Source organism: Triticum urartu, chromosome 5A, assembly GCF_056163025.1.
Source record: "Triticum urartu cultivar PI428250 chromosome 5A, HENAU_Tu73, whole genome shotgun sequence".
NCBI classification, from domain to species: domain Eukaryota; kingdom Viridiplantae; phylum Streptophyta; class Magnoliopsida; order Poales; family Poaceae; genus Triticum; species Triticum urartu.
In genome coordinates, this window is record NC_141877.1 from 559,539,323 (window position 1) to 559,552,910 (window position 13,588).

Consider the following 13,588-nt stretch of genomic DNA (forward strand, 5'->3'; position numbering starts at 1 on the left):
CATCAACTGTGAAGCGGTGGATAAAGCTCTTTCTTCTCCTAATAGCTAGCCGCCTTGGCCTGAAAGAATCTTGAACTTGCATCCCCCTCTTGAATCTGGGCGATCATGGACCGTTGCCTCCACATAGAGCGTTGCAGCGTAGTGATCCCGAGAAAGTCAACCTTGAGCATCGTCCTGGATTGCCTCTCATCGTCCAAGAGCATGCGCTTGTCCATGGCTTGGTCCAGCATAAAAATCAGCTCACTAGAGACCGCCGGACATCCGATAAAACTGACCAAGCCGCTTCTATAGGGCTTTCAGAAAAATGCTTACCTAGCTTAACCTCCTCTAGACTGGCCGGCTCCTGGCACAATGTGATCCAAAGAAGCTTCTGATCTCAGCGTCTATAAGACGCAGCTCTAACCCAGAGCTCTATAACATATTGATTTGCTGGGGCGAAAACAAAATTACCACAAAAACAGGAACAATCTTGTCTGCAAATTCTTGTCATAACTGTAGACCAAAAATGTGGTCATGGTAGCGTTTCAGGTTTTAGTCTTGCAAGACTACTGCCATCGCTAAGACGCTAACCACATTCTATCCCCCCCTCTCTCTTTACATGGTCCAAAGATATGAATATATATCCTAGCTAGGCCGACTGATGGATGACGAGCATGAGCAGACCACGGAGACGGAGGGGCTAGCAGCAAAAGGGACCTGGATGCCAGGCTAGCTAGGAGCTGCAATGGCATGGGAGGGAGGCTGTTTTCTTCATGCAGCAAAGGGACTTTGACGCCAGGCAGCGCCGGTAGTGCAGCTCCATTACGAACTCATTCGCCGGAGCACCCACCGGCCTTTGGACCTTGTTCTTCGGCTTGCGGCTCAGCCACTGCTTGAGTAGGCCGTGCAGCGTCGTCGAGGGGCAGACCGGCTTGCCATGGCATAAGATCTCCACCTGCATTTCACACAAGTATACATACAGGGGATCAGGCCAAATAGCACATTCAACATTGTCCATATGCATACATAGTTTCTCGGCTTACACGAGCGACAACAAGAAAAACGATACTAATTGGTGCAAATAAATCGTACTATATATGCCACCATCCTTTGGAATCAAGCACCTTGACAAGAGGCCCAACACAACAATCAAAATGAAAGCACAAAGACATCTAAAATGCTCACCTTAACTTCACTTGCTAGCTCAAGTTTTATCATAATGAGCTTCAGAATGGAGGAGACCCGCATATTTCCATCTCTAAAACAAGAAGAAAAATCCATATTAAACAGAATGTATTAAATTCTTGGAATCGAGTTACGTGTTAGCTGAATTGCTGGAAGGGATGAACGAAAAAAACCACGCATGATTTTTGAATGAAACATCCTCTCTAATGCTGATAAAAATCATTATTCTAGACACTTCACCGTCATATTTTGAAATGAAGGAAATAACTCTTGCTGATACCATAGCACAGTTGCTACTAGTAGAAAACATAACATGAAAAGGGGCATCAGTGCACTGCGCCATCTAAAATTCTAAAGCTGGGAAAAAACCTTCAGCAATGTATGCTACAAATGAGAGGATACTAATTAATTACTAAGTGAAGTATGAGAGGCCACAATCATTGTTGACAAAGAAACTTGAAGATTAATGGGGAACTCACTTAATTTTGTAGAATTTCATTTCTAGCTGAGGCAGCAGTTTAGCTTCTGCCCTGCAATACAGTTTTCATTTTGATGTGAGGACACGAAAAACACGATCCATAAGAATTAGTACAAATATTGAATATGCTGCAATCTTACTGGTTCCGTGAAGTCACTAGTGAAAACCAGACTGGGGTAGTTATTCCATCATTCGAGTCTGCTTCTGGGTTTTCCCTCAGACTATCCTCTGTGGTTGTTTTGTTTTTTCGACTTTCCCTCAGATAACTAGTTTGTGACTTCTTCGCGCTTGTCACGACTAAGCTCCGTAAGGGCTTATGAAGTTCTTCCTTGTCAATCGTCTCGTGATTCTTTCCATCTTCAGAAATATCTGCACTATTCTGTTTGGGATGGAAGTGTAGTCAGAATAAGCAAATGTTACAAGACAATCGGCATCAAACTTGCATATGAAATTATGTGCTGGTAATACTTTACTAGTACCTCCTTTTCCAAAAAAAAACTTTAGTAGTACCTTCTTTTTGTTTGCAGATGTTGTCACCTTGGTTGATTTTGGTGCTGAGGCTATCTCAGTCTTCTGGCTATGGTCTTCAGATTTGTTTGGCAATTTACCGACAGAAAACAAATGGGACATGAATTTCCTTCTTGCAGCTCTCTGTCCTGTCAGAGTAGGTTGTGTTGCCATCTTTGGGGTTTCAACCAAGGAAGAAATGGACCTCTCTTTTATCTTTGCTGGCAGTGTAATAGTTGGAGCCTCTGAAGCGTCAACTTCTGCCTTAGGTGGAAACGCTTGGTCCCTGATAGCCTGAATTTTTGGATCATCCCTTCAAACAAGGAAACAATCAATCATGTTAGGTAGCAGCATATAGTAGAGTACCTGAGTCGAGATCACTGGAAAAGTAATAATAAGTGGCTGGAATTCTAAGCTTTTGTTTCACAAAACAAGTATGTATGTATACATAGATAGTTTCTTCTATAGATACATTAATTCTAAGCTTTTGCTTCACAAAAAAACAAGTTTCGGCTGGTTATTACTTATTTGTGAGAGTTTACACTTGTATTGCATAACTCCGCTGGTTTGCTTATACATAGACTTAAAGTAATTGAGAACTGACAAGTTGCAAAAACAATGTAGATAACTATATAGATAACCTTGTTATTTTAACAATTACTTACCTGAGTTTCTCTTCAGGAGCAATCCCAAGAGCAGCATTGCATACGGGGCAGGATTCGATCCCCTCCTCATCTATTTTCTTCATGATACAATCCCGGCAAACTGCTTACAAAAAGATGGTCACAAGAGGAACTCCACGGGCAGGCATGCAAGTTTAGTGCAGAGATTTGAGAGAACCGTTTTTTTACGTGCTCGGCAAATGAAAACAATATCAGCAGTAAATTAGCTAGTAACAACAATGCAACAAGATTAGATACTTGACTTGCATCCAGATTGAGAGCGCAAGTAGTGGTGCAGCAGTAGCATCCAGATTGAGGCTTATCAATCAAGTGGTGCAGCCACATTTTGTTTAAGAATAAATCATCCTCCTGGGCTCTACAACATGTGGTGCAGCCACTTTGTCGAACAAAAAAGTGGGGAAGCCACATTTTATTTAAGAATGCGAAGCGCGGCTATACCAAAATCATACTATAACTGAAATAGTTCCCCAATACAAATAACTATAAGACAGCAAGCCACTTGTGCTCCGCTCTGGTCGGCAATGGTGAACAGTTTGACGTTTGCGTTTGGAGCCAGGTTAGTGAGTGTGATCCTTCTCGAATTACCCCGTTCCCATACGAGATACGACACCCCTCCCTCTTTTTGAGGGGTGTGGTCAGGTGTGGCAACCAGACGGCCAACGCTCAAGGCGATCCGCCTTGCTTGGTTAGATGATGATGGAAGCCGGAGACCTCCCTCCCCTTGTCGAGCCTTGGTGATCTTTGAAGCTGGGTCCCTTCTTTTCTAGAGTACGGTGGTGTTGTTGTGGTGCTGGTGTGAGTTCTTGTGTGCTGTGCTGTTGTGGGTTTTTGTGCTCATTCTGGGCTTTGTAATGTGTCTTCTTCTTCATACATGAAATGAAATGCAATTCCGTTGATTTTTGTAACATGTGGTGCAGCTGGCAGTGGAGCTGGTAATACACGACACGATGATGTGGCCAACTGCGAGCTGGCAGTGGAGCTGGTCTACGTACGATGACATCGGCGACAGCGGTGCGTCGTGCATCATCGTGTGCTTGCGCGAGCCCATCGCCAAGGACATTCGCTTGGTGGAGGCGGAGGAGGATGGCCGCGTCCCGTCCCGTCTGTCTGCTTGGTGGAGAAAGATCGGCTGATTTCAACGATCGCGTTTTCGCCTCGGACGCCTGCCCCTGCCTGTTAGCTAACGTTCACCTGGAACCACGGCCTCGCTCGGTGGCTGCGGCACGGGGTTTCTCCGGAGTAGCTCCGGCGCGCCCTACCGGAGAGGAAACGTCTCGGCCGCAAGGTGGCCGCAACGGCCAGACCGCAGCGGCGGCGCACGCAATCAAAAGGCTTGGCCGCCACGGCCAGATCGCAGCCCAGGCAATCAATCATAAGGCTCGGCAATGACAGCGTCGCCTCCGGCGCTCTTCGGGATCAAATCACGAGGTCGCATCAAACGCCAACCAGGCAAGCACCGACCGAGAGACAGACAGACGGGACAGGGAGAGAAAGCAGACGCAGCGCGACGCGACGGCGACGGCAGACGGGACGGCAGCGTGACGCGAGGTCGCGAAGAAGACGGGGCGGCGGCGCAGGAAGGTCGCTGGGCGACAGCGCGTGCAGACCAAGGTTTTGGATCCCAAGGGGACATTTTTTCTCGAGGGGCACCAGAATTTGCGGTTACCATGGTAACCGCGAAATACCGGAAAAAATTCGGACGAAATTTGAAATTAAATTTTGAATTCAAAATTTTTAAAGTACATATAGATAGTATTTTAACTTCCAAAGTTATGGCGTAGTGGCTGTTCGAGCAGAACTGCCCCTTGGTAAAAGGTCGCGAGTTCGACCCCTGGCCACTGCAACAAATTTCTAGCTTTTTTTAACTTTTGCGTATCAAAAAGAAATTTAAAAGCGTGTGTCAAGATTCAAGCCCGCGACGTGCTGAGGAAAGGCTGGCGTTGCCACTAGGCCACGACCACTAACGTTAAAGTAGAAGAGACGGCCTATATTTAACTATACGCTGAGCGTTTGAATTCAAAATTTTCAAAACTTTCGAGATTTTTTGCCCGGTACGAGTGTTTCTCGAGGGGGGCGATAAACGTGGTAACCAGGCAAGATAGCAAAATTTCGTTCGGTTACGAAAACAGCGGTGCAGACACGAAAGGGGGGAGGACGAAACGAAACCGTAGAGGTGGCGGACGGGAGCGGGGTAGAAGAGAGAACTCACATGTGTGGCCGCACTCGGCGAAGGCGTTGGCCTCGCGGAAGTATCCCTTGCAGAGCGGGCACGTCAAAAGCGCGGCGAGCGCCGCCCGCGGCACACGAGATACCCCCGGCGCGCGTGCGTGTAAATAATAATTTCTGAATACCATATTATGCACGATCGAGTACGTAGCAAATTACGTAGAAAAGAGAGAAGTAAGTTTGGGCAAGACCATCGTGCATATGAAGCGTGGGTACGTGAAGTATGCCGGAAAAATGAGAGGATATGTCAAGCAAGATTGTTGTGTAGCTATAAGACACTATTAGTCAATTGTAATAAAATGAATGCCAAATATAGATCCAAATACGTTTAAATCAGTAACATCAACGTGACTTTATACTAGCTAGTATATCTCTTCCCGGCAAAGGTGGTATTCGTTTAGTGAGGTGCCTTGTTTACTCCACGCAATCTTATTGGAGGAAATTAAGAAAGAAACTGAGGGATAGCGCATGGAGGAAAACAAGGGAGACCCACTCGCTAGAGAGATAGTAGCATGGGGAGACATACTACTGACATGTGGCATCATCCATAGAGTTCTCCGATGCTATATGAAATCTATGTATTTTGTACACCATCATGGCGGCTGACAATTGAACAACCACTTCCTCTCTACGAACTCAACAACTGCATCATGGAAATCCAGATTAGTACAGTGACCTGGCTATTCACTACAACTTTAACCATGTAACTGAAGGTCTGGGACTGGGTCCAATGGCGCCTATATTGGATAGAAATAATGAGTGCATATTAGAGCAACTTTAACCGAACCCCTATAACCGGTTAGAGGAGTGAAAATTCCAGTTTACTCCTCTAATCGAAACCTAGCTAATCTTTTATAATCTTTAGAGGAGTAAATTTTTTATTCTACGACCTCCTCGAGGAGTAAATATACTCGACCAAGCAGGTCTAGAGAATAAATCTCGTGGCTCCCGTCGCTCCCCTCCAACCCCGAATCTGCTCTCCCCACGCCCATGTCGTGCAGCGCCATGTTGGACAGTGGCTCGTTGCTATGCTGCTCTAGCCCAAGCCTGCCGCTGTTCTCGCGCACATCCGCAAGGAATGACTCACCAGAGCCGCTTCCCCCGACGTTGTCGAACAAGTTGAGTGATGCTGTCGCGTAGAGCCGCACGGGTCTGTCACCACCGCCTGTGCCACATCCCATGCGAACCCCTGCGCCTCCATCAGTTGCCATCCCTGCCCACCGCCATCACACAACGTCATTCCCAGCTCTGTTATCTCTGTTGCTCCTCCGCACAGTCAGGTCAGCCACATACATACATGCACCATGGAAACGTGAAGGCTGATGCATACAGTGCACTGCCATTGTTGCCGCCACCGCACCGTCTCCCAGCCCAAGCCCCAACCACGATGACTTGCTCAAGGATCTGCTGCCCTGCTGCTACTGGCACAGGGACCTGCTACCCTGCTGCTGCTTGCCGGTGCGGGGTGCAACCTGGTGGTCAACAGGTATGGCGGTGAATGCGACCGAGTCGAGGGATGGGAGCTCATCGATGGCGGCAGAGGCGACATTGATGAGACACTCGGCGGCCTTGCTAGGCTAGTCAAACCTAAGGCGCTCCTATAGGTCATAGTACCACTTTTGCCTTTTCTCATGTGTGGTCGGTGGCGCGTCGCATATGTGGTTACCATCGTCACTGCTCGCTGTGGAGACACATAGCAAATGTTCGGCGAAATGCGTAAGCCAATTGTAAGGGATCGGTCAGAATGATACTTTTTTAGAGGAGCAAATGTACTCCTCTAAAGGATACTCGGCCGTTTACTCTAAATCTTAGGAGATTAGCTAGAGTTGCTCTTACAAATGTGCACACGTGACAAATGGCCAACTAGAATTGTTTTTCTATATTGCTTTCAATTTTTTTTTGTTAATTCCCTTTTGTTTCAACTTACTTTCTCAATATTTCTATTCAAAACAAGGCTATTTCACTCTTCGCCACTTTCAATATGTACAGAACAAACTTCTTTTTTGCGTTGGTAAGTAACGAATTCTTAAGAGTTATGTATGTGAAGTACATATGGGAAAGGAGGAAGCAAGTTTGGATGACGTTGTTGTGCATGTGAGTTATATTATACGAGGAAGCGAGACATGCGTTCAAAGGAGCCTGTTGTGGACGTAAATTAAGCGAGAAGGGGAGAAGAGAATTTGAGTGACATCATTGTGTATGTAAAATAAATGGGTCAGAGATAAACGAGTTCGAGCAACACTGCGGTGTATGGGAAGAATGTGGGAGGAAGGAGGGGGGGGGGGGGGGGGAGAAACCGTCGTGCATGTGAAATACACGGGAAAGGGAAAAGCGAGCTTAGGCGAGACAATTGTCCATGTGAAGTTCGTGGGAGAGGGGTAAATCAGTTTGGATGAGACTGTTGTGCATGTAAATTAGCGAGAAGTGAGTACGGGCGACACTGTTGTGTACGTGAAGTTTGTTGGAAAGGGCGGAGGGTTAGTTCATAGGAGACCATTGTGGATGTTAAATATACATGAAAGGAGGAAGCGAGTTTGGGTAAGACTATTGTATATGTGAAGCACGTAAAATGGCAGAGCTATGTAGATGGAGAGAACTCCTTATTTAACGCCGCGCTAAATTTCGTTTCTGTTTGACATGGACTATTTTCTTCCTTATATAGCACCAAGTATAAATTTTGTTCCCTTTGTCATATTTACATCCATTTTGACTACTAATGGTGTTAAAAAACGACACTTGGAAAGACAATTTACCTCTGTGTAACTTGTGACCAGAATTATTCACATGACCAAATAAGCAATACTTTTTTTTCATGTTTACATGTACAATCATCGTTGATGTCGACCAATTTTAATTGAAAAACATGCACACAAACCATGCGAATTGAGAAACATGCACACAATCCAAATGACTTTCATTGTGACGTGTACTTGGATGTGAACCCGGATGTTTATGTCTCATGTTTATGGGAAATGTGAATATTGTGTGATGAATTATGTATATGTTAACAATGTGCAAGGTATATGATATCAAACTACATGGGACGTTCAGCCCAAATTTTTAATTGAAATTGAAAATACAGAATTTAAATCCTGGGGCGAAGGGCGCGGGCATGCTAAAAGGATCGACACGGTCGACTAGGGGGGGGGGGGGGCGCGATAACATAGGTTCTCTACACATGCAATAGATGAACACAACCTATATGACAAGCAATCTCAGAACAATCTAAGCTAGGTAACAATATAAATAACAAGCATACAATGGAAAGTAAAGTGCGAGAAAGGATTAACCACAAGTGAGTCGATGACACCGATTTTATCCAGAAGTTCACACTTCCTTGGGGAAGTCCCAATCTTCGTACGATCAGTGCCGGAGCTAATGCTTCTGAAATACCCTGGAGAGCTCACCGTATTCTTCTCGAGTTACCCACAATGGATGAGTCTCGAATCACCTGAGGTTGCTCTTGAAGCGACCACCACACCTTTACATACGTCTCCTGAGCACACCACAAGCAATAAAGCTTCTGGAGGAACCATAACCAACTAGGAGCTCAAGGTCCAAGACTAACAAGTCAATGGTGAATTTTTTTTGCAGGGAATACGAATTGGTTTGGTGAAAGTGTAGATAGGGCCTTTCTCCCTCAATCCCCAAAGTATCAACAAGTTTGGGTGGAGGGATTGAGAAAAATAGGGTGTTGAAAATGATGGTTGCTCAAAAGGCTAAAGGGTTAGGGTTGGAGGTTGAAGAACACCTCTTTGTATAGTGCTCCCTCTCTTGTGACCGTTTCCTTCTATTGGACTCCATGCATATGTTTAAGTTAGCTCTGTGCGCGCAAGGTGTCCAGTGAAGAAACAAGTACCCTGTGGGAATGGGGAGTCTAGCCCTGTGCGCACAGGCTGTCCAGGACCATGTGTGCACGCGGTGTCCATAAGGTTTCATGATCACCAGACCATGTGCACATGGGTCCAGGACACTGTGCACACGGGGTGACAAGCAAGATTAGACATTACCCCTTTTGGCACACCGAGAGATCGAACATGTAGGAGGGCTGATGTATATGTTGAAGGTGTTCCCACATGACTTTTTTCACCTTGACCCCTCTTGATAGTGTGGTGATCCTACGACTCAAATCAAACCAAAATAAAACATTTGGTTCCCTAGAAAACCACACCTTATCCCATATCTACTAGTGTTTCTACCAAACCCTTGCAATTAATCTTCTCTGATGTTTGGGGCCCTGCCCCTAGTTCTGTTGGTAGACATACTTATTATGTGAGCTTCATAGATGACTACAACAAATTTTCTTGGATCTATCTTCTTAAGAAAAGATCCGATGTCTTTCAAGTCTTTCAAAACTTTCAAGCTCTCATTGAACGAAAATTCGATAGTAAGATCATTGCAGTACAATCTGATTGGGTGGGGAGTACGAAAAATTAAACTCCTTCTTCCAAACCCTTGGCATATCACATCATGTGTCATGCCCTCATGCTTATCAACAGAATGGCTCTACTGAAAGCAAGCACATGCACATAGTTGAGGTTGGGTTAGCCCTCCTAGCTTGCGCATCTATGCCCCTCAAGTTTTGGGATGAGGCTTTTCTCACCACCGTTCGTATCATAAACATGCTTCCTAGTCGTATGATTAATAAGAAAAATCTAATATAAAGACTTCTCCACACTAAACCTGACTACAAATCTCTTCGTGTCTTCGGGTGTGCATGTTGGCCCAATCTTTGCCCATACAACAACCGCAAGCTCATGTTTCGCTCAAAACATTGTGGTTTTCTAGGATATAGCGCCCAACATAAAGGTGTCAAGTGCCTAGATGTTGCCACTGGCCATCTTTATATTTCACGGGATGCTGTCTTGGATGAAACCAAATTTCCCTTTGCTGATCTTCATCCCAACGCCGGTGCCCTTCTTCACCAAGAGATCCTTCTTTTGCATCCTAATGTCTCCAGTGTTGATCAAGGGGGAAACAATTGTGATGATCAATACTTATGATGTGCATGAGCCTTGTGGTGTTACAAGTGAAAACTGAGAAGAAAGCGGTGAGAACAGAAAACAAAACGGTGAAAAAACCCTCCACCAGAGCCATATTTGATGTGATCCGAATCTGGAGACAAATCCTCCTTGGGATCCGTCCGACTGTAGTGCACTACATCCTCCTCGGGTGTGCGCCACGCGGTCGTCCTCCACGGGCCGCGGCACGACGCCACCTTCGCAGCAATCACCACTTGCTACGCATCATCTCGTGGTTGGTTTGGGCGGTGCGCGCTTCACCAACCAACCGTTGTGCTACAAGCGGCGTCACCTGCTACCTCTTGAGCACTGCGTTGGTTTTCCCCAAAGAGGAAGGGATGATGCAGCAAAGTAGTGTAAGTATCTCCCTCAGTTTTTGAGAACCAAGGTATCAATCCAGTAGGAGGCTACGCGCCAGTCCCTCGTACCTGCACAAAACAAATAAATCCTCGCAACCAACGCGATAAGGGGTTGCCAATCCCTACACGGCCACTTACGAGAGTGAGATATGAAAGATATGATAAGATAATATTTTTGGTATTTTTGTGATAAAGATGCAATGTAAAGTAAAAGAAAAGTAAAAAGCAAAGGAAATAACTAAGTAGTAGGAGATTAATATGATGAAGATAGACCCGGGGGCCATAGGTTTCACTAGTGGCTTCTCTCGAGAGCATAAGTACTCTATGGTGGGTGAACAAATTACTGTTGAGCAATTGACACAGAATTGAGCATAGTTATGAGAATATCTAGACATGAACATGTATACAGGCATCACGTCCGACACAAGTAGACCGACTCCTGCCTGCATCTACTACTATTACTCCACTCATCGACCGCTATCCAGCATGCATCTAGAGTATTAAGTTAAAAACAGAGTAACGCCTTAAGCAAGATGACATGATGTAGAGGGATAAACTCATGCAATATGATGAAAACCCCATCTTGTTATCCTCGATGGCAACAATACAATACGTGCCTTGCTGCCCCTACTATCACTGGGAAAGGACACCGCAAGATTGAACCCAAAGCTAAGCACTTCTCCCATTGCAAAGATAAACAATCATACATAAAAGAATTCAGAGAAGATACAAATATTGTTCATAGATAGACTTGATCATACACCCACAATTCATCGGTCACAACAAACACACCGCAAAAAGAAGATTACATCGAATAGTTCTCCACAAGAGAGGGGGAGAACATTGTATTGAGATCCAAAAAGAGAGAAGAAGCCATCTAGCTAATAACTATGGACCCGTAGGTCTGAGTTGAACTACTCACACTTCATCGGAGGGGCTATGGTGTTGATGTAGAAGCCCTCCGTGATCGATGCCCCCTCCGGTGGAGCTCCGGAACAGGCCCCAAGATGGGATCTCGTGGATACAGAAAGTTGCGGCGGTGGAATTAGGGTTCTGGCTCCGCATTTGATCGTTTGGGGGTATGTAGGTATATATAGGAGGAAGGAGTACGTCGGTGGAGCAACAGGGGGCCCACGAGCGTGGAGGGCGCTCCTGGGGGGGGGGGGTAGGCGCGCCCCCTACCTCGTGGCCTCCTCTTTTGTGTCTTGACGTAGGGTCCAAGTCTCCTGGGTCTTGTTCGTTGAGAAAATCACATTCCCGAAGGTTTCATTCTGTTTGGACTCCGTTTGATATTCCTTTTCTTCGGAACCCTAAAACATGCAAAAAACAGCAATTCTGGGCTGGGCCTCCGATTAGTAGGTTAGTCCCAAAAATAATATAAAAGTGGATAATAAAGCCCAATAATGTCCAAAACAGTAGATAATATAGCATGGAGCAATAAAAAATTATAGATACGTTGGAGACGTATCAAGCATCCCCAAGCTTAATTCCTGCTCGTCCTCAAGTAGGTAAATGATAAAAACAGAATTTTTGTTGCAGAGTGCTACTTGGCATAATTTTAATGTAATTCTTCTTAACTGTGGTATGAACATTCAGATCTGAAAGATTCAAGGCAAAAGTTCATATTGACATAAAAATAATAATACTTCAAGCATTCTAACAAAGCAATTATGTCTTCTCAAAATAACATTGCCAAAGAAAGTTATCCCTACAAAATCATATAGTCTGGCTATGCTCTATCTTCACCACACAAAGTATTTAAATCATGCACAACCCCGATGACAAGCCAAGAAATTGTTTCATACTTTTGACATTCTCAAAACTTTTTCAATCTTCACGCAATACATGAGCGTGAGCCATGGATATAGCACTATAGGTGGAATAGAATGGTGGTTGTGGAGAAGACAAAAACGAAGAAGATAGTCTCACATCAACTAGGCGTATCAACGGGCTATGGAGATGCCCATCAATAGATATCAATGTGAGTGAGTAGGGATTGCCATGCAACGGATGCACTAGAGCTATAAGTATATGAAAGCTCAAAAATAAACTAAGTGGTTGTGCATCCAACTTGCTTGCTCATGAAGACCTAGGGCATTTTGAGGAAGCCCATCATTGGAATATACAAGCCAAGTTCTATAATGAAAATTTCCCACTAGTATATGAAAGTGACGAAATGAGAGACTCTCTACTATGAATATCATGGTGCTACTTTGAAGCACAAGTGTGGTAAAAGGATAGTAGCATTGTCCCTTCTCTCTTTTTATCTCATTTTTTATTTTGTCCTTTTCTCCTTTTTTATGGCCTCTTTTCTTTCTCTTTTTTTTCGTCCGGAGTCTCATCCCGACTTGTGGGGGAATCTTAGTCTCCATCATCCTTTCCTCACTTGGGACAATGCTCTAATAATGATGATCATCACACTTTTATTTCCTTACAACTCAACAATTACAACTCGATACTTAGAACAAAATATGACTCTATATGAATGCCTCCGGCGGTGTACTGGGATATGCAATGACTCATGAGTGACATGTATGAAAGAATTATGAATGGTGGCTTTGCCACAAATACGATGTCAACTACATGATCATGCTAAGCAATATGACAATGATGGAGTATGTCATGATAAACGGAACGGTGGAAAGTTGCATGGCAATATATCTCGAAATGGCTATGGAAATTCCATAATAGGTAGGTATGGTGGCTGTTTTGAGGAAGGTATATGGTGGGTGTATGATACCGGCGAAAGCTGCGCGGTATTAGAGAGGCTAGTTAAGGTGGAAGGGTGAGAGTGCGTATGATCCATGGACTCAACATTAGTCATAAAGAACTCATATACTTATTGCAAAAATCTACAAGTTATCAAAGCAAAGTATTACACGCATTCTCCTAGGGGGATAGATTGGTAGGAAAAGACCATCGCTCGTCCCCGACCGCCACTCATAAGGAAGAAATTCAATAAATAAATCATGCTCCGACTTCATCACATAACAGTTCACCATACGTGCATGCTACGGGCATCACAAACTTTAACACAAGTATTTCTCAAATTCACAACTACTCAGTTAGCACAACTTTAATATCACCATCTTCATATCTCAAAACAATTATCAAGCATCAAACTTCTCATAGTATTCAACACACTCATAA

At 44.6% G+C, this 13,588-nt stretch overlaps 1 protein-coding gene and 1 pseudogene across 1 annotated transcript; both read right to left on the reverse strand.

Moving 5' to 3' along the window:
- Nucleotides 1-657: 657 nt before the first annotated feature.
- Nucleotides 658-6,269, reverse strand: LOC125507345 (E3 ubiquitin protein ligase DRIP2-like). Its single transcript, XM_087524480.1, has 8 exons — nt 6,025-6,269; nt 5,042-5,175; nt 2,815-2,914; nt 2,153-2,462; nt 1,783-2,021; nt 1,644-1,694; nt 1,165-1,237; nt 658-934 (listed from the first exon to the last, which is right to left on the reverse strand). The coding sequence occupies exons 1-8, from the start codon at nt 6,267-6,269 to the stop codon at nt 713-715; spliced, it is 1,374 nt and encodes a 457-aa protein (XP_087380606.1). The 3' UTR covers nt 658-712.
- Nucleotides 6,270-6,476: 207 nt separating this feature from the next.
- The window catches only part of LOC125507346 (E3 ubiquitin protein ligase DRIP2-like), a 74,116-nt pseudogene continuing 67,004 nt past the window's right edge, over nt 6,477-13,588 (reverse strand).